Source organism: Mustela putorius, unplaced genomic scaffold, assembly GCF_011764305.1.
Source record: "Mustela putorius furo isolate JIRA1106 unplaced genomic scaffold, ASM1176430v1.1 tig00003834_pilon_pilon_pilon, whole genome shotgun sequence".
Lineage (NCBI taxonomy): Eukaryota > Metazoa > Chordata > Mammalia > Carnivora > Mustelidae > Mustela > Mustela putorius.
The window spans coordinates 99388731-99403892 of record NW_025421987.1 but is presented as its reverse complement, the minus strand read 5'-3'; the positions used below and the strand labels follow the sequence as shown (position 1 = coordinate 99403892).

Genomic DNA, 15162 nt, shown 5'->3' with positions numbered 1-15162 from the left:
TGCTGGCCTGGAATTCAGTTTACCTGGTTACATCTGCCAGTAACCAGTGACCTTGAATGGGTTATTTTACCTTCTTGGATCTCATTTTCTTGTTCTGCAAGATGCAGATTTTGAAGAGGCTCAAGGACCACTTCAGTACTAGCATTCTAAGACTCTCTGATTCTGAAATTCTTTCTAATGGCTACTACAAAGCAGGAAATAATCAACTTTTATTCCTTGAGTTATTTCCCATAGATTGTTTTCTGCCTATTAAAGCTCAACAAAAGTTTTTGCCTTACTTAGTGGCATAATATCTATGCCAAGATGCAGTGCTTACTTACTGGCTTTCAAAAGAACTAAAAGTATTTTTCCTGATTCTGTGCTCATTGTTAAAGAATAGAGGGGGGAAAAGTATAAAGATAAAAATCATCTCCAAATTTTCTCTGTATTTATATACATATGCACATACATACAAACATATACATATATACATAGACTTGTATAATATCATATCCATTATGTAAGTTTGTGCCCTTTTTTTCTACTTAAGATTAAAAAGGGAATATTTCCCAATTATTACAAACAGTTCAATGGTATCATCTGAAAACATTGTGTGACTGTTATATAAAGCCTCTGTTTATCTCTTCATCCTCAGCTTCAAAAAAAAAGATACTCTTTTCCTCTGTTAGTTTTCAAAGCAGTGTATTGGTATCCTAGCATTCCCCTAAAGGTGAAAGTGACATTTAAAATTTTTTTTTTATTTGAACTCCTTACATCTGCCCCACTTTGCTCTTGCCTTCAACCCTCTGTTGTCTTTCCCCAGATACACACACTTCTGTCCCACTCTGAGCCTCTGTCCCACCTTCCCTCGACTACTAGCTGTTCCCTCCCGTGCATTTCGTTTTCCTCTCTACTGGAGAGGACGCTCTTAGCTCATAAACATGCCCTAGCTTGCCGGCCTTTAAAAATAAACAAACTTCTTGATGAAGAGACCCTTCTTGTTTTTGAAAGGATAAACTGTGTTTGTTGTTCCCACTCCCTTCCCTCTATTCTCTTAGTCTCTTGTGATCTCTTCTCTGTCCTCAATTCTTTCAAATACTGGCCATTAAGCTCTCTAGAATCCTTCCAGTTGCCAAATGCTGCAGCCACTCTTGAGGCCTTGTCTTCTGTGGCCTCTCTGCCTCACCTTACATACTATTCAGGTTTTCCTTTGAAAAGTAACTCTATTTAATTTCAGAAATAGTATTTATTTTCAAAAACTTAGAAGCAGATAAATCACTATTAATGGTTTGCTACATTGTTCTTCTTGACATTCTCTTATCCCTTCATTTTCATGAAACCATTTTCTCCTATTGTATCTTTTTTCATTGTCTTCCTGTTCCTCAGTTATTTGGTAAACTTCCTTCCTTCACCTGTGCTTTAAATAGTGGCATTCTCCAATGTTCTGCCCTTGACTTTAATATTCTTTTTTTTAATATTTTATTTATTTATTTGAGAGAGAGTATGAGCGAGGAGAAGGTCAGAGAGAGAAGCAGACTCCCCATGGAGCTGGGAGCTCGATGTGGGACTCGATCCCGGGACTCCAGGATCATGACCTGAGCTGAAAGCAGTCGCTCAACCAACTGAGCCATTTAATATTCTTCTTAACTTTCACCTTCTCTTTGGGTATTTTCATGATGGCTTTTTAAAAAAGACGTTAATTTGTGCACATACCCACACATCCTCACACAGTAAAATGTACATGTGCCTATAGTTTCCAAGCCTATAATTCCAAAGCCTGATGTCACAATAAGTCATTCTTTTCCCATTTCTCTTTCCTAGAATCAACCACTGGGTTATACTTCTAGAGACAGAATGTATGTATGCTAGTACATATGAATTTATATATTTACTTATATAATTGTTTTCAGAGTGTTTCTGTATAAATGGCAGTATACTCCATGCTTATTTGCATCTTTTCCACCTAACACTATATAGGAGGTCATTTTATATCAGTGTATAGAGATCTATTACATTCATTTTAGTGGTAGCATAGTGTTAAAAATTTTTTTGTATTCCTCTTTCCTCCCACTGCCTCTTGTTTTAGAAGAATTCAAACTTACAGAAAGATTTAAAAAACAATGCAATTAGCACCCATCTGTATACCTACTTACACTTTTTTTATTCTTTCTTTCCTGAATCATGTGAAAATAAAATAGTAGGTATCATGACAGTTTATTTGAAAGTTTTTCAGTATGTATGCCTTAAGGACTAGGAATTCTGCATAATCACAATACCTTTATTACACCAAAGGTTTTTAAGATCAATGCAGTATTATCTAATATAAAATTCATATTCAAATTTCTACAGTTGACTAAATATCCTTTATAGTTTTTTCTCTCTCTCTCCATTCTAGGAGCCAATCAAGAATTAAGACTTACATTTGATTGTCCTAGGCCTTCACTTGACAACTGTTTAAATAGATGACTGAAGTAGGATCTCTAGAGCCAACTCTTTCCTGAAGCTGACTTAAATCTATGAAATATAATTATTTGGATGTGACATTGGCCCCTCCCAAATCACATGTCCAAAATGAACTCAGTTTTTTTGTTCTCAAACTACTCTTCCTCCTATATTCCCAACTTAGTGCATGCTATAATTCAAATGTTGCCTTAAAAGAAGGCTGAGGGTGCCTGGGTGGCTCAGTGGGTTAAAGCCTCTGCCTTCGGCTCAGGTCATGATCCCAGGGTTCTGCGATCGAGCCCTGCATCGGGCTCTCTGCTCAGCAGGGAGCCTGCTTCCTCCTCTCTCTCTCTGCTTGCCTCTCTGCTTACTTGTGATCTCTATCTGTCAAATAAATTTTAAAAATCTTTAAAAAAAAAAGAAGGCTGGAGTCATCCTAGGCTCTTCCCTCTTTGAGACCATATGTGCTATTCCCTTAGCCTGCAATTCTCTCCCTACTTTGTCTACCTTTCTACTAGATCATTCTTCAAGACCCAGATTAAGCTTTACTTCCTTGACTTTTTGTTTCTCCATGCATGTTTAGATATGTCTCCAGTAGTCTCCTTTTATACTCTGTACACACACCTGTCCCATCAGTTACCACTTTAAGTGGGAATTGTTGGCTAATGTATCTGCCTTCTTAATCAGAAAGTAAGCTCCTTGAGTTCATATGGATTTAGTTGTCTTCTGTTCTAGGTCTAGTAATATAAGACCTGGCCTGTAGGTGTTTAATTAATATTTATTGAATGGAAAATACATAGACAATCTTTGGCAAGTAGAAATAGATTTTTTTAAGCTCAGCTCAACCTGGCATGCATTTATTGAATTCCTGCTATATGCAGTTTGATGCAAGTAGTAAGATTGATTTTCTGCCTTGAAGGAAGGTTAGGGGGATGGACAAAATGGGTGAAGGGGGGGTTAAAGGGTACAGACTTCCAGTTATAAACTAAATAAGTTATGGATGGGGATGTAACATCAGCATGGTGACTATAGTCAGTAATATTGCATTGTATATTGAAAGGAGATAAGAGAACTTAAGTTCTCATCACAAGAAAAAGTTTCTAACTTTGTACAGTGACAGATGATAACTAGATTTATTGTGATCATTTTGCAACATACACAAATAAAGAATTGTTATGGTGTGTGCACCTGAAACTGATATAATGTGGTATGTCAGTTATACCTCAATTAAAAAAAAGACAGGTCGGAGTCTACTTGAGGCTAAGACCAGTATACTTAGAAGGTAATCTAATTATTCGATAAATGATGCAGATGGTAGCCTCAAGGAGAGAGGAGTTGGTGAATGATTTTGAGTATTTACTGTGTGCCAGTTACTGTTCTCTGTTTGCAAGTGTTATTTAATTTGTACAACTTTTATATTTTTTTAAAAAGGAAATTGAAGTTAAATAGTCCAATACTATACAGATAGTAAGTAAAGATTTGAACCCAGGTCTGACTAACTCCACAAACATGCCATTAAGTGTTCCAAAGGCAATTAAGAGAGTCATAAAGTGACTCTTTTTCAAGGGAAAAAATAATATCCAATTATAGGGTATAATTATAGGGTAATTAAATCAGTGGTATAGCCCCCCAATGAAAGGTTGTATAATCGCTACAAATCATGTAGTTGAGAAATACTCATTATCTTGAGAAAGTATTTATGATAGAATATAAAGTACTAAAAAGCAGTATATAAAAGTATGACTCCATTTTTTGGGGGCACCTGGATGGCTCAGTGGGTTAAAGCCTCTGCCTTCTACACAGGTCATGATCCCAGGGTCCTAGGATCGAGCCCCACATCGGGCTTTCTGCTCATCAGGGAGCCTGCTTCCTCCTCTCTCTCTGCCTGCCTCTCTGCCTACTTGTGATCTCTGTCTGTCAAATAAATAAATAAAATCTTTAAAAAAAAATAAAGGACTAAGAAAAAGCAAGCAGGATTTAGTCTTACAATTATTAAAGTCAGAAATGTTTCATGACCCGGGCGCCTGGGTGGCTCAGTGGGTTAAAGCCTCTGCCTTTGGCTTGGGTCATGGTCTCAGGGTCCTGGGATCAAACCCTGTACTGGGCTCTCTGCTTGGCAGGGACCCTGCTTCCTCCTCTCTCTGCTTACTTGTGATCTTTCTCTGTCAAATAAATAAATTAAATCTTTAAAAAAAAAAAAAAAAGAAATGTTTCATGACCTTCCTTGGCTCTGAGGTGGAACAGGCCTAAGCATCCCAGACAGATTAATGGTTCCTATTTTAAGATCATCTCACTAAGATAAGCAACTCTCCTTCTGCTTTATGGTCAGTTCTGTTGCCCAGTAGCAAGTGGGAAAGGAGTTTTCTCTGTGTATTTTTTCATGAAGACATGGGCATGAGAGACACTCCCATATCTTGTGAAAATTTTCGTTGTTTAAAGGTATTTTTTCTAAAATAAGGGCCAAATGTAAGTAAGGCTCCTGTCTGGGATTTATGTTTCACTTTATAAAAACACTGAAAGAAATTTAATATTTAAGAGGACTCAAAAGAGAATAGAAAAACACTTGGGTTTTCTCTTAGTTTTGCATCAGTTTGAAAAACACTCTGTGTGTGATGTATCTTCTAGGTGGCTGTTTTTCTCACACAGCATGTGTGGCTGTTCTCATTGGGATTTAGCACACTCTAGTGGACAGTAACTTTTCAATTTTTTTTTAATCATGTCAAATTACTTTATTGGACATTTCAGTGATGTGCTTACCTGATAGTAAGGTTTGTCAATATCTATTTGAGTCAAGTAGTAATCCTAGTGAGTGGGATGGACTTATAGGCCACTGGGGTGTTGTATGTTTTATGGGTTTTTTGTTATTGTTGTTTTTGTTTTTTGTTTTCAGTAGAGAAGAGAGGTTTTTTTATCTTATGTGGAAACTTTCCCATTGGCTTTCATCTTTTCTTGGGTTGACTAAGAAAAGAGGTAGAGCTGAAATAAAATAAGAGCAATTATTTGGGGTCTCAGAATTGCAGCTTGAAGAGCACAGATTTGGTAACAACCCAGATTGTGTCCCTTTAGGTTACAAAAAGTCAAGAGCTTAAGACAAAAAGGAATGTTTGTATGTGTCATTTACAACAAATTTTGTTTGATGTTGGCAGCAGAACACCAATCTTGGCTGAATAGAATTGGCTGCTAAGGTTGTCCCTAAGCAAATTCTCTTACTACAGCAATTGCAGTCTTAGGAATATTTGTAGTTTGGCCCAGATAAAGTTCATAGCTTCATCTGGTGAGGATGTACATAAAGGTCCATCTCCTTAATGGCCTCTAGCACCATTTTAAAACTCCTTGACAAAAGTGATTTCATTTCATTTCATCTTGCACACATGGGTAAGGTGAAATTGATGGGTCTAAACATAAAGGAACACTGGTAGTCTTTCTGTACCTCACACTCCTTGGAACTTTCAGGACTCTTGAGAATTTTTACATACCACGTTTTGATGAAGATTTGAACCATTTGTGCTTAAACATTGCTGTATCCTATCCTGATGGATTGTTTTTGGAAATGGGCTTCCACCAGGAAAAAAGTAATTTTTAATTTTGTTTTTGCAGAGTGATGGTGAAGATTTTAATTACATTGTTGCATTTTTCCTTGGAACAGCAGCCTGCCTTTACCAGGTAGGTTCTCTCCAACTTTTGAGAAACACTTTCCTATTATTGTTTGTTTTAGGTATTGTCTTATTTGTACACTTTAAATAAATAAAATGTCTGAGTTCTTTACCTCACTTTAGAGCCTCTGTTAACTTTATGATCTACATCTCCATTTTGAATGGACCTGGATCCCAGTGTACTTAATGTTAACACTCTTCTGTGTTAGGTTTCAGTGGCAGTATGTCATCTGCCTGTGGCGGTAAAGGCTACTTCTAGATTTTTTGGTGATGGATTATTGAGCCTCAGGGCTCTGCTTATACTTGAGCATGAGGATTTTGTACTTTTGGGCAAGTCTGAACAGGAAACAGCCAAAGCGGATTTTAGGATATTTAATTTAATAGTGAGGAATGGGGTGGATTGCCAGAGCAGAGAAATTGGAAGAAAGGAAATTAGTTGGGAGGCGATTCCATTACTTATGGCAGGAGGCGGTGAGAGAGTGAACTCTGATAATGGCAGTAGGGATCAGGGGTGAGGGAATGACACTGAGGAGGAAGACTCCTAGGACCTAGACTTACAGAGCCAGGAGGCTTTGCACCTGGTGATAGGAAAATGGGTACTGGCATTCCTGAGAAGAGAGGAAGCACAGATTTGTAGGAAAGGGAGAGGTGACCATGCCAGTCACTCAAGCTGAGGAATGTCTTTGCTAAAATGTGGTACAGCAGGCAAGACCTTTTGACCTAACTTATAAGTAACACATTTCTCTGGCTTGCATAGGAAGAATGTCAGAAAGATTGAGGACTGCAAACATAGGGCTACCTACAACTCAGAAGTCTCTAGTGAAATACTTTGAATATATACATTTGACTTTATGTAAAGATAGATTAAAGATTTTAGTTTCATGTTTTTTTAAAGCCCCTAGTTTTTCTTAATCATTTGTATTTAGAAATTTTCTATACAGTTTGACAGATTGAACTACAATGAATGACATTTCATGCAGGAAATGTGAAAACTTGTATTTGTTAATGTCACAAATGCTTTAATTTTATGAAATATTCTTGTGTAGATTTTTAAAAAACTTTAATGTCTACAATTCTGTCACACAGAGGATATTATCTCATTTTTAAAAATGAGAAATTTGAGGTAGTTTGGGTACTATCCAGAAATCATATAGCCCAGTAAGTGGTAGAGTCAGGACTTAACTCTGGGTCTTCTGATTTTAAATATTGTATTCATTCCGCTATATTATGCTGTCTGTAAGCAAAATTCCTATATTTGTATAATTTCTATAAGGTTATTCAGTTAAAATTTTATTACATATGCATTATTTCATATGATTCTAAAGCGATGTTAGGTAAATGTTAACTTTAAAATAATTTAACGAGTAATTCTTGCAAAATATACTTTTGGCTGTTTTGCCTTAATGAAATAATTTTATTCATTCATTAATTTATATTTTTAAAAATCACTTCTTATCAAAGAGACTTAATGAAATTTTTTTAATTTTATTTTTTCAGTGTTCCAAGATTCATTGTTTATATTTTTAAATACTACTAATAATAGCAAAATGTATTGAGTTCTTACTGTGTGCCAAGTTCTTTATATTCCTTGTACCCATTAAATCCTACAGAAAGTCCCGTGCTAATCTTGTGTTCACTGTCATTTTTCACTGAGGGCTAGCCAGGTCTTATCGTCATTGCCTCCAACCCCAGTCTGCACGACTCCAGAGCCCTGCTGTTGCCTTTAGAGAGGCTCTCTAAAAGGCACACCTCTGTTACATTACCTGGAACAGCTGAAAATCGTTCTCAGAGGAGACTGTCACCCAGGTGTTCTTTTACTTGAGAGAAGTTAAATGGATTCGTGCTTTAAGAAAGAATAGCAGAAAGCCAGTTTTCTTTTTGACAGGCATGAAACTGCACACTTCCCAAATATGCTGAGCACAGTGATAATAACGCTGTTTTTTTCTACAGTAAAACTTGCATGATTATATTTTACCCTATAACATGCTCCATCTCCAGTTGTGAGGATGTTTTTTAATCCCCTTTAGATCAGACCTCAAAAGCTATGACTACGTAGTTTCTTGGCTTTTTCTCCAGGCTGGGGGTACTTATGGACCCACAGAACTCAGCCAGATAGGAATAATCTTGCTATGGAACATTTGAAAGAGGAAATCAAAAGATGTAGAAACCAGAAACTTTTCTTTTTTCCTCTCAGTGCTTTATTTTGAAAACTCTCAGACTTCCAGAAAAGTTGAAAGACTAGTACACTTAGAGCCACCAAATTATTAACATTCTGCAACACTTTCTATATCCCATTCTCTTTTGTATGTGTATGTGCATAGTGTGTATATTAGTTTTCTATAAAGTAAGTTGCAGATATGTACATGAGTATAAAGTTGTTTTTCCTATTAAACTTTTTATTTGATTTAATTGTAATAGCTGTGAGAGAGATATATATCCTTTACCTGAGTTTCCCCCAGTAGTACCATCTTGTACGACTATGATACATTATCTCAGCGAGGATGTTGATGTCAGTGTGGGCAGATACAGAGCATTCATATCACCACAAACACCCCTTTGGTTACCCTTTTAGAGCCACATCCACTTCTCTCCTGCCCCTTCATCTCTGGCAACCACTAATGTGTTCTCCATTTCTATAATTTCCTCATTTTAAGTAATGTTATATAAAGGGAACCATATATAGTATGAATCTTTAGTGATTGGCGTTATTTTGCTCAGGTATGCCTTAATGAAGGCATTTTTGCTCAGTACAATTTTGCTCAGTACAATTGTACTTTGCTCAGTACAATTCTCTGGAGAATTTTCTGGGTTGTCGCATATATCAATGTTTGTTCCTTTTTGCTGCTGAATGGTATTCCAGGGTATGGATGTACCACAGTTTGTTTAATTATTCACCCACTGAAGGACATCTGGGTTTCCAGTTTGGGGCTATTATAAATAAAACTGCTATAAACATTCTGTATAGGAGTCTGTGAGAACATAAGTCTTCATTTCTCTAAGATAAATGCTTAGGAGTACAATTGCTAGGTCTTATAGTAGTTGCATGCTTAGTTTTATTGAGACTGACACAGTTCTCCAGAGTGGCATTCCATTTTACATTTATATTTTTACATTTTACATCACTCACATCAGCATTGTTATGAGTGATCCTATTTCTCCACATCCTCTCCAGCATTTGTTGTTTTTTATTTTAGCCATTCTGACAGATGTGTAGTGATCCCTCATATTGATTTTAATTTGCATTTCTGTACTGGCTAATGATGTTGAACATTGTTTCAGGTACTTTTTTGTTATCGATGTGTCCTCTTGGATGAAATATCTTTTCATGTCTTTGCCTATTTTCTACTTGGATCATTTGGTTTTTACTGTCAGATTTGAGAGTTCTAGCCATCAGTCCTGTGTCAGAAATGTAATTTGCAAGTGTCTTATTCCAGTCAGTAGTTTGTCTTTTCATCCTCTTAACCAGGTCTTTTGCAGAGCAAAAGTTTTTTTTAATTTTGATAAAGTTCATTTTATCAGCTCTTTCTTTTATGGAAAAATATTTATGGTATCAGGTCTAAGAACTTTTTTTTTAATTGAAGTATAGTTGACACATAGTATTAACTAGTTTGAGGTGTACAACATAGTGATTCCACAAATTTATACTCTAGGCTGTGCTCACCACCATGTAGCTACCATCTGTCACCATCCAATATTATAATTCCATTGATTCAAGTCTAATACTCTTTGCCTAATCCTGGACCCTGAAGATTCTTTGTTTTCTTCTAAAAGTTTTGGTTTTATGTTTTACATTTAAGTTCATGATCCATTTTTAATTAAATTTTGTATAAGATTGTATGAAATGTGAGACTTAGATGATTAGATTGGAGGGTTTGTTTTTGTGTTTTTGGTTTTGTGTTGTGTTTTGTTTGCTTGTGGATGAATAGCCAATTGCTCCATTTTTTGAAAAGCCTTTTTTGTCTCTCCTGAATTACTTTTACATCTTTGTCAATTATCAGTTGGACATATTTGTGAGAGTCTGAGTTTTCTATTCTGTTTTATTGATCTGTGTCAGTCTCTCTGCCAGTACCACGTAGTATTGATTACCGGTGACCGTATAATCTGTATTAAGTTCCATTTTCTTAAGAGTTACACATTTATTCAAATTCTCTTTCTCATGATTATGATAGTTTGTATTTTATAAGGGAGTGATCTATTTCATCTTACCAACTTTACATGTGTAGAGTTGATTGTAGCATCCTCTTACTATCTCTTTGCTGTCTGTATGATCTGTAATGATATTCTCTATTTCATTCTTCATACTGGTCAGACTTACTTGTTAATTTCATCAGTCTTTTCAAAGAACCTGCTCTTTGTTTTGTGTTTTTTTTCGTATATTCAGTTTTATTGATTTCTCCTTATTATTTCCTTTTTCATGCTTGCTTTGGGTTAATTTGGCTCTTCTTTTTCTAGGTTCTTTTTTTTTTTTTTTTTTTTTTTTTTTTTTAATTTTTTATTTTTTATAAACATATATTTTTATCCCCAGGGGTACAGGTCTGTGAATCACCAGGTTTACACACTTCACAGCACTCACCAAATCACATACCCTCCCCAATGTCCATAATCCCACCCCCTTCTCCCAAACCCCCTCCCCCCGGCAACCCTCAGTTTGTTTTGTGAGATTAAGAGTCACTTATGGTTTGTCTCCCTCCCAATCCCATCTTGTTTCATTTATTCTTCTACCCACTTAAGCCTCCATGTTGCATCACCACTTCCTCATATCAGGGAGATCATATGATAGTTGTCTTTCTCTGCTTGACTTATTTCGCTAAGCATGATACGCTCTAGTTCCATCCATGTTGTTGCAAATGGCAAGATTTCATTTCTTTTGATGGCTGCATAGTATTCCATTGTGTATATATACCACATCTTCTTGATCCATTCATCTGTTGATGGACATCTAGGTTCTTTCCATAGTTTGGCTATTGTGGACATTGCTGCTATAAACATTCGGGTGCATGTGTCCCTTTGGATCACTACATTTGTATCTTTAGGGTAAATACCCAATAGTGCAATTGCTGGATCATAGGGCAGTTCTATTTTCAACATTTTGAGGAACCTCCATGCTGTTTTCCAGAGTGGCTGCACCAGCTTGCATTCCCACCAACAGTGTAGGAGGGTTCCCCTTTCTCCGCATCCTCGCCAGCATCTGTCATTTCCTGACTTGTTGATTTTAGCCATTCTGACTGGTGTGAGGTGATATCTCATTGTGGTTTTGATTTGTATTTCCCTGATGCCGAGTGATATGGAGCACTTTTTCATGTGTCTGTTCGCCATCTGGATGTCTTCTTTGCAGAAATGTCTGTTCATGTCTTCTGCCCATTTCTTGATTGGATTATTTGTTCTTTGGGTATTGAGTTTGCTAAGTTCTTTATAGATTCTGGACACTAGTCCTTTATCTGATATGTCGTTTGCAAATATCTTCTCCCATTCTGTCAGTTGTCTTTTGATTTTGTTAACTGTTTCCTTTGCTGTGCAAAAGCTTTTGATCTTGATGAAATCCCAGTAGTTCATTTTTTCCCTTGCTTCCCTTGCCTTTTGCGTTGTTCCTAGGAAGATGTTGCTGCGGCAGAGGTCGAAGAGGTTGCTGCCCGTGTTCTCCTCAAGGATTTTGATGGATTCCTTTCGTACATTGAGGTCCTTCATCCATTTTGAGTCTATTTTTGTGTGTGGTGTAAGGAAATGGTCCAATTTCATTTTCCTGCATGTGGCTGTCCAATTTTCCCAGCACCATTTATTGAAAAGGCTGTCTTTTTTCCATTGGACATTCTTTCCTGCTTTGTCGAAGATTAGTTGACCATAGATTTGAGGGTCTATTTCTGGGCTCTCTATTCTGTTCCATTGATCTATGTGTCTGTTTTTGTGCCAGTACCATGCTGTCTTGATGATGACAGCTTTGTAATAGAGCTTGAAGTCCGGAATTGTGATGCCACCAACGTTGGCTTTCTTTTTCAATATCCCTTTGGCTATTCGAGGTCTTTTCTGGTTCCATATAAATTTTAGCATTATTTGTTCCATTTCTTTGAAAAAGATGGATGGTACTTTGATAGGAATTGCATTAAATGTGTAGATTGCTTTAGGTAGCATAGACATTTTCACAATATTTATTCTTCCAATCCAGGAGCATGGAACATTTTTCCATTTCTTTGTGTCTTCCTCAATTTCTTTCATGAGTACTTTATAGTTTTCTGAGTATAGATTCTGTGTCTCTTTGGTTAGGTTTATTCCTAGGTATCTTATGGTTTTGGATGCAATTGTAAATGGGATTGACTCCTTAATATCTCTTTCTTCTGTCTTGCTGTTGGTGTAGAGAAATGCAACTGATTTCTGTGCATTGATTTTATATCCTGACACTTTACTGAATTCCTGTATAAGTTCTAGCAGTTTTGGAGTGGAGTCTTTTGGGTTTTCCACATATAGTATCATATCATCTGCGAAGAGTGATAATTTGACTTCTTCTTTGCCGATTTGGATGCCTTTAATTTCCTTTTGTTGTCTGATTGCTGAGGCTAGGACCTCTAGTACTATGTTGAATAGCAGTGGTGATAATGGACATCCCTGCCGTGTTCCTGACCTTAGCGGAAAAGCTTTCAGTTTTTCTCCATTGAGAATGATATTTGCGGTGGGTTTTTCATAGATGGCTTTGATGATATTGAGGTATGTGCCCTCTATCCCTACACTTTGAAGAGTTTTGATCAGGAAGGGATGTTGTACTTTGTCAAATGCTTTTTCAGCATCTATTGAGAGTATCATATGGTTCTTGTTCTTTCTTTTATTGATGTGTTGTATCACATTGACTGATTTGCGGATGTTGAACCAACCTTGCAGCCCTGGAATAAATCCCACTTGGTCGTGGTGAATAATCTTTTTAATGTACTGTTGAATCCTATTGGCTAGTATTTTGTTGAGTATTTTCGCATCTGTGTTCATCAAGGATATCGGTCTATAGCTCTCTTTTTTTGGGTGGGATCCTTGTCTGGTTTTGGGGATCAAGGTGATGCTGGCCTCATAAAATGAGTTTGGAAGTTTTCCTTCCATTTCTATTTTTTGGAACAGTTTCAGGAGAATAGGAATTAGTTCTTCTTTAAATGTTTGGTAGAATTCCCCCGGGAAGCCGTCTGGCCCTGGGCTTTTGTTTGTTTGGAGATTTTTAATGACTGTTTCTATCTCCTTACTGGTTATGGGTCTGTTCAGGCTTTCTATTTCTTTCTGGTTCAGTTGCGGTAGTTTATATGTTTCTAGGAATGCATCCATTTCTTCCAGATTGTCAAATTTATTGCCGTAGAGTTGCTCATAGTATGTTCTTATAATAGTTTGTATTTCTTTGGTGTTAGTTGTGATCTCTCCTCTTTCATTCATGATTTTATTTATTTGGGTCCTTTCTCTTTTCTTTTTGATAAGTCGGGCCAGGGGTTTATCAATCTTATTAATTCTTTCAAAGAACCAGCTCCTAGTTTCGTTGTTGATTTGTTCTATTGTTTTTTTTGGTTTCTATTTCATTGATTTCTGCTCTGATCTTTATGATTTCTCTTCTCCTGCTGGGCTTAGGGTTTCTTTCTTGTTCTTTCTCCAGCTCCTTTAGGTGTAGGGTTAGGTTGTGTACCTGAGACCTTTCTTGTTTCTTGAGAAAGGCTTGTACCGCTATATATTTTCCTCTCAGGACTGCCTTTGTTGTGTCCCACAGATTTTGAACCGTTGTATTTTCATTATCATTTGTTTCCATGATTTTTTTTCAATTCTTCTTTAATTTCCCGGTTGACCCATTCATTCTTTAGAAGGATACTGTTTAGTCTCCATGTATTTGGGTTCTTTCCAAACTTCCTTTTGTGGTTGAGTTCTAGCTTTAGAGCATTGTGGTCTGAAAATATGCAGGGAATGATCCCAATCTTTTGATACCGGTTGAGTCCTGATTTAGGACCGAGGATGTGATCTATTCTGGAGAATGTTCCATGTGCACTAGAGAAGAATGTGTATTCTGTTGCTTTGGGATGAAATATTCTGAATATATCTGTGATGTCCATCTGGTCCAGTGTGTCATTTAAGGCCTTTATTTCCTTGCTGATCTTTTGCTTGGATGACCTGTCCATTTCAGTGAGGGGAGTGTTAAAGTCCCCTACTATCATTGTATTATTGTTGATGTGTTTCTTTGATTTTGTTATTAATTGGTTTATATAGTTGGCTGCTCCCACATTGGGGGCATAGATATTTAAAATTGTTAAATCTTCTTGTTGGACAGACCCTTTGAGTATGATATAGTGTCCTTCCTCATCTCTTATTATAGTCTTTGGCTTAAAATCTAATTGATCTGATATAAGGATTGCCACTCCTGCTTTCTTCTGATGTCCATTAGCATGGTAAATTCTTTTCCACACCCTCACTTTAAATCTGGAGGTGTCTTCGGGCTTAAAATGTGTTTCTTGGAGGCAACATATAGATGGGTTTTGTTTTTTTATCCATTCTGATACCCTGTGTCTTTTGACAGGGGCATTTAGCCCATTCACATTCAGGGTAACTATTGAGAGATATGAATTTAGTGCCATTGTATTGCCTGTAAGGTGACTGTTACTGTATATGGTCTCTGTTCCTTTCTGATCTACCACTTGTAGGCTCTCTCTTTGCTTAGAGGACCCCTTTCAATATTTCCTGTAGAGCTGGTTTGGTATTTGCAAATTCTTTCAGTTGTTGTTTGTCCTGGAAGCTTTTAATCTCTCCTTCTATTTTCAATGATAGCCTAGCTGGATATAGTATTCTTGGCTGCATGTTTTTCTCGTTTAGTGCTCTGAAAATATCATGCCAGCTCTTTCTGGCCTGCCAGGTCTCTGTGGATAAGTCAGCTGCCAATCTAATATTTTTACCATTGTATGTTACAGACTTCTTTTTCCCGGGCTGCTTTCAGGATTTTCTCTTTGTCATTGAGACTTTGTAAATTTTACTATTAGGTGACGGGGTGTGGTCCTATTCTTATTGATTTTGAGGGGCATTCTCTGAACCTCCTGAATTTTGATGCTCGTTCCCTTTGCCATATTGGGGAAATTCTCCCCAATAATTC

The 15162-nt window shown here is 36.8% G+C and overlaps 1 protein-coding gene across 5 annotated transcripts in view; it reads left to right on the top strand.

Moving 5' to 3' along the window:
- SEC22A (SEC22 homolog A, vesicle trafficking protein) overlaps positions 1-15162 on the top strand; it is a 73118-nt gene that overhangs the window by 50129 nt on the left and 7827 nt on the right. For all 5 annotated transcript variants that reach the window (XM_004745440.3, XM_004745442.3, XM_004745439.3 and 2 more), the window contains one exon: positions 6019-6084. In XM_004745440.3, the coding sequence (XP_004745497.1) occupies positions 6019-6084 (66 nt within the window). The remainder of the gene's footprint in view (positions 1-6018; positions 6085-15162) is intronic.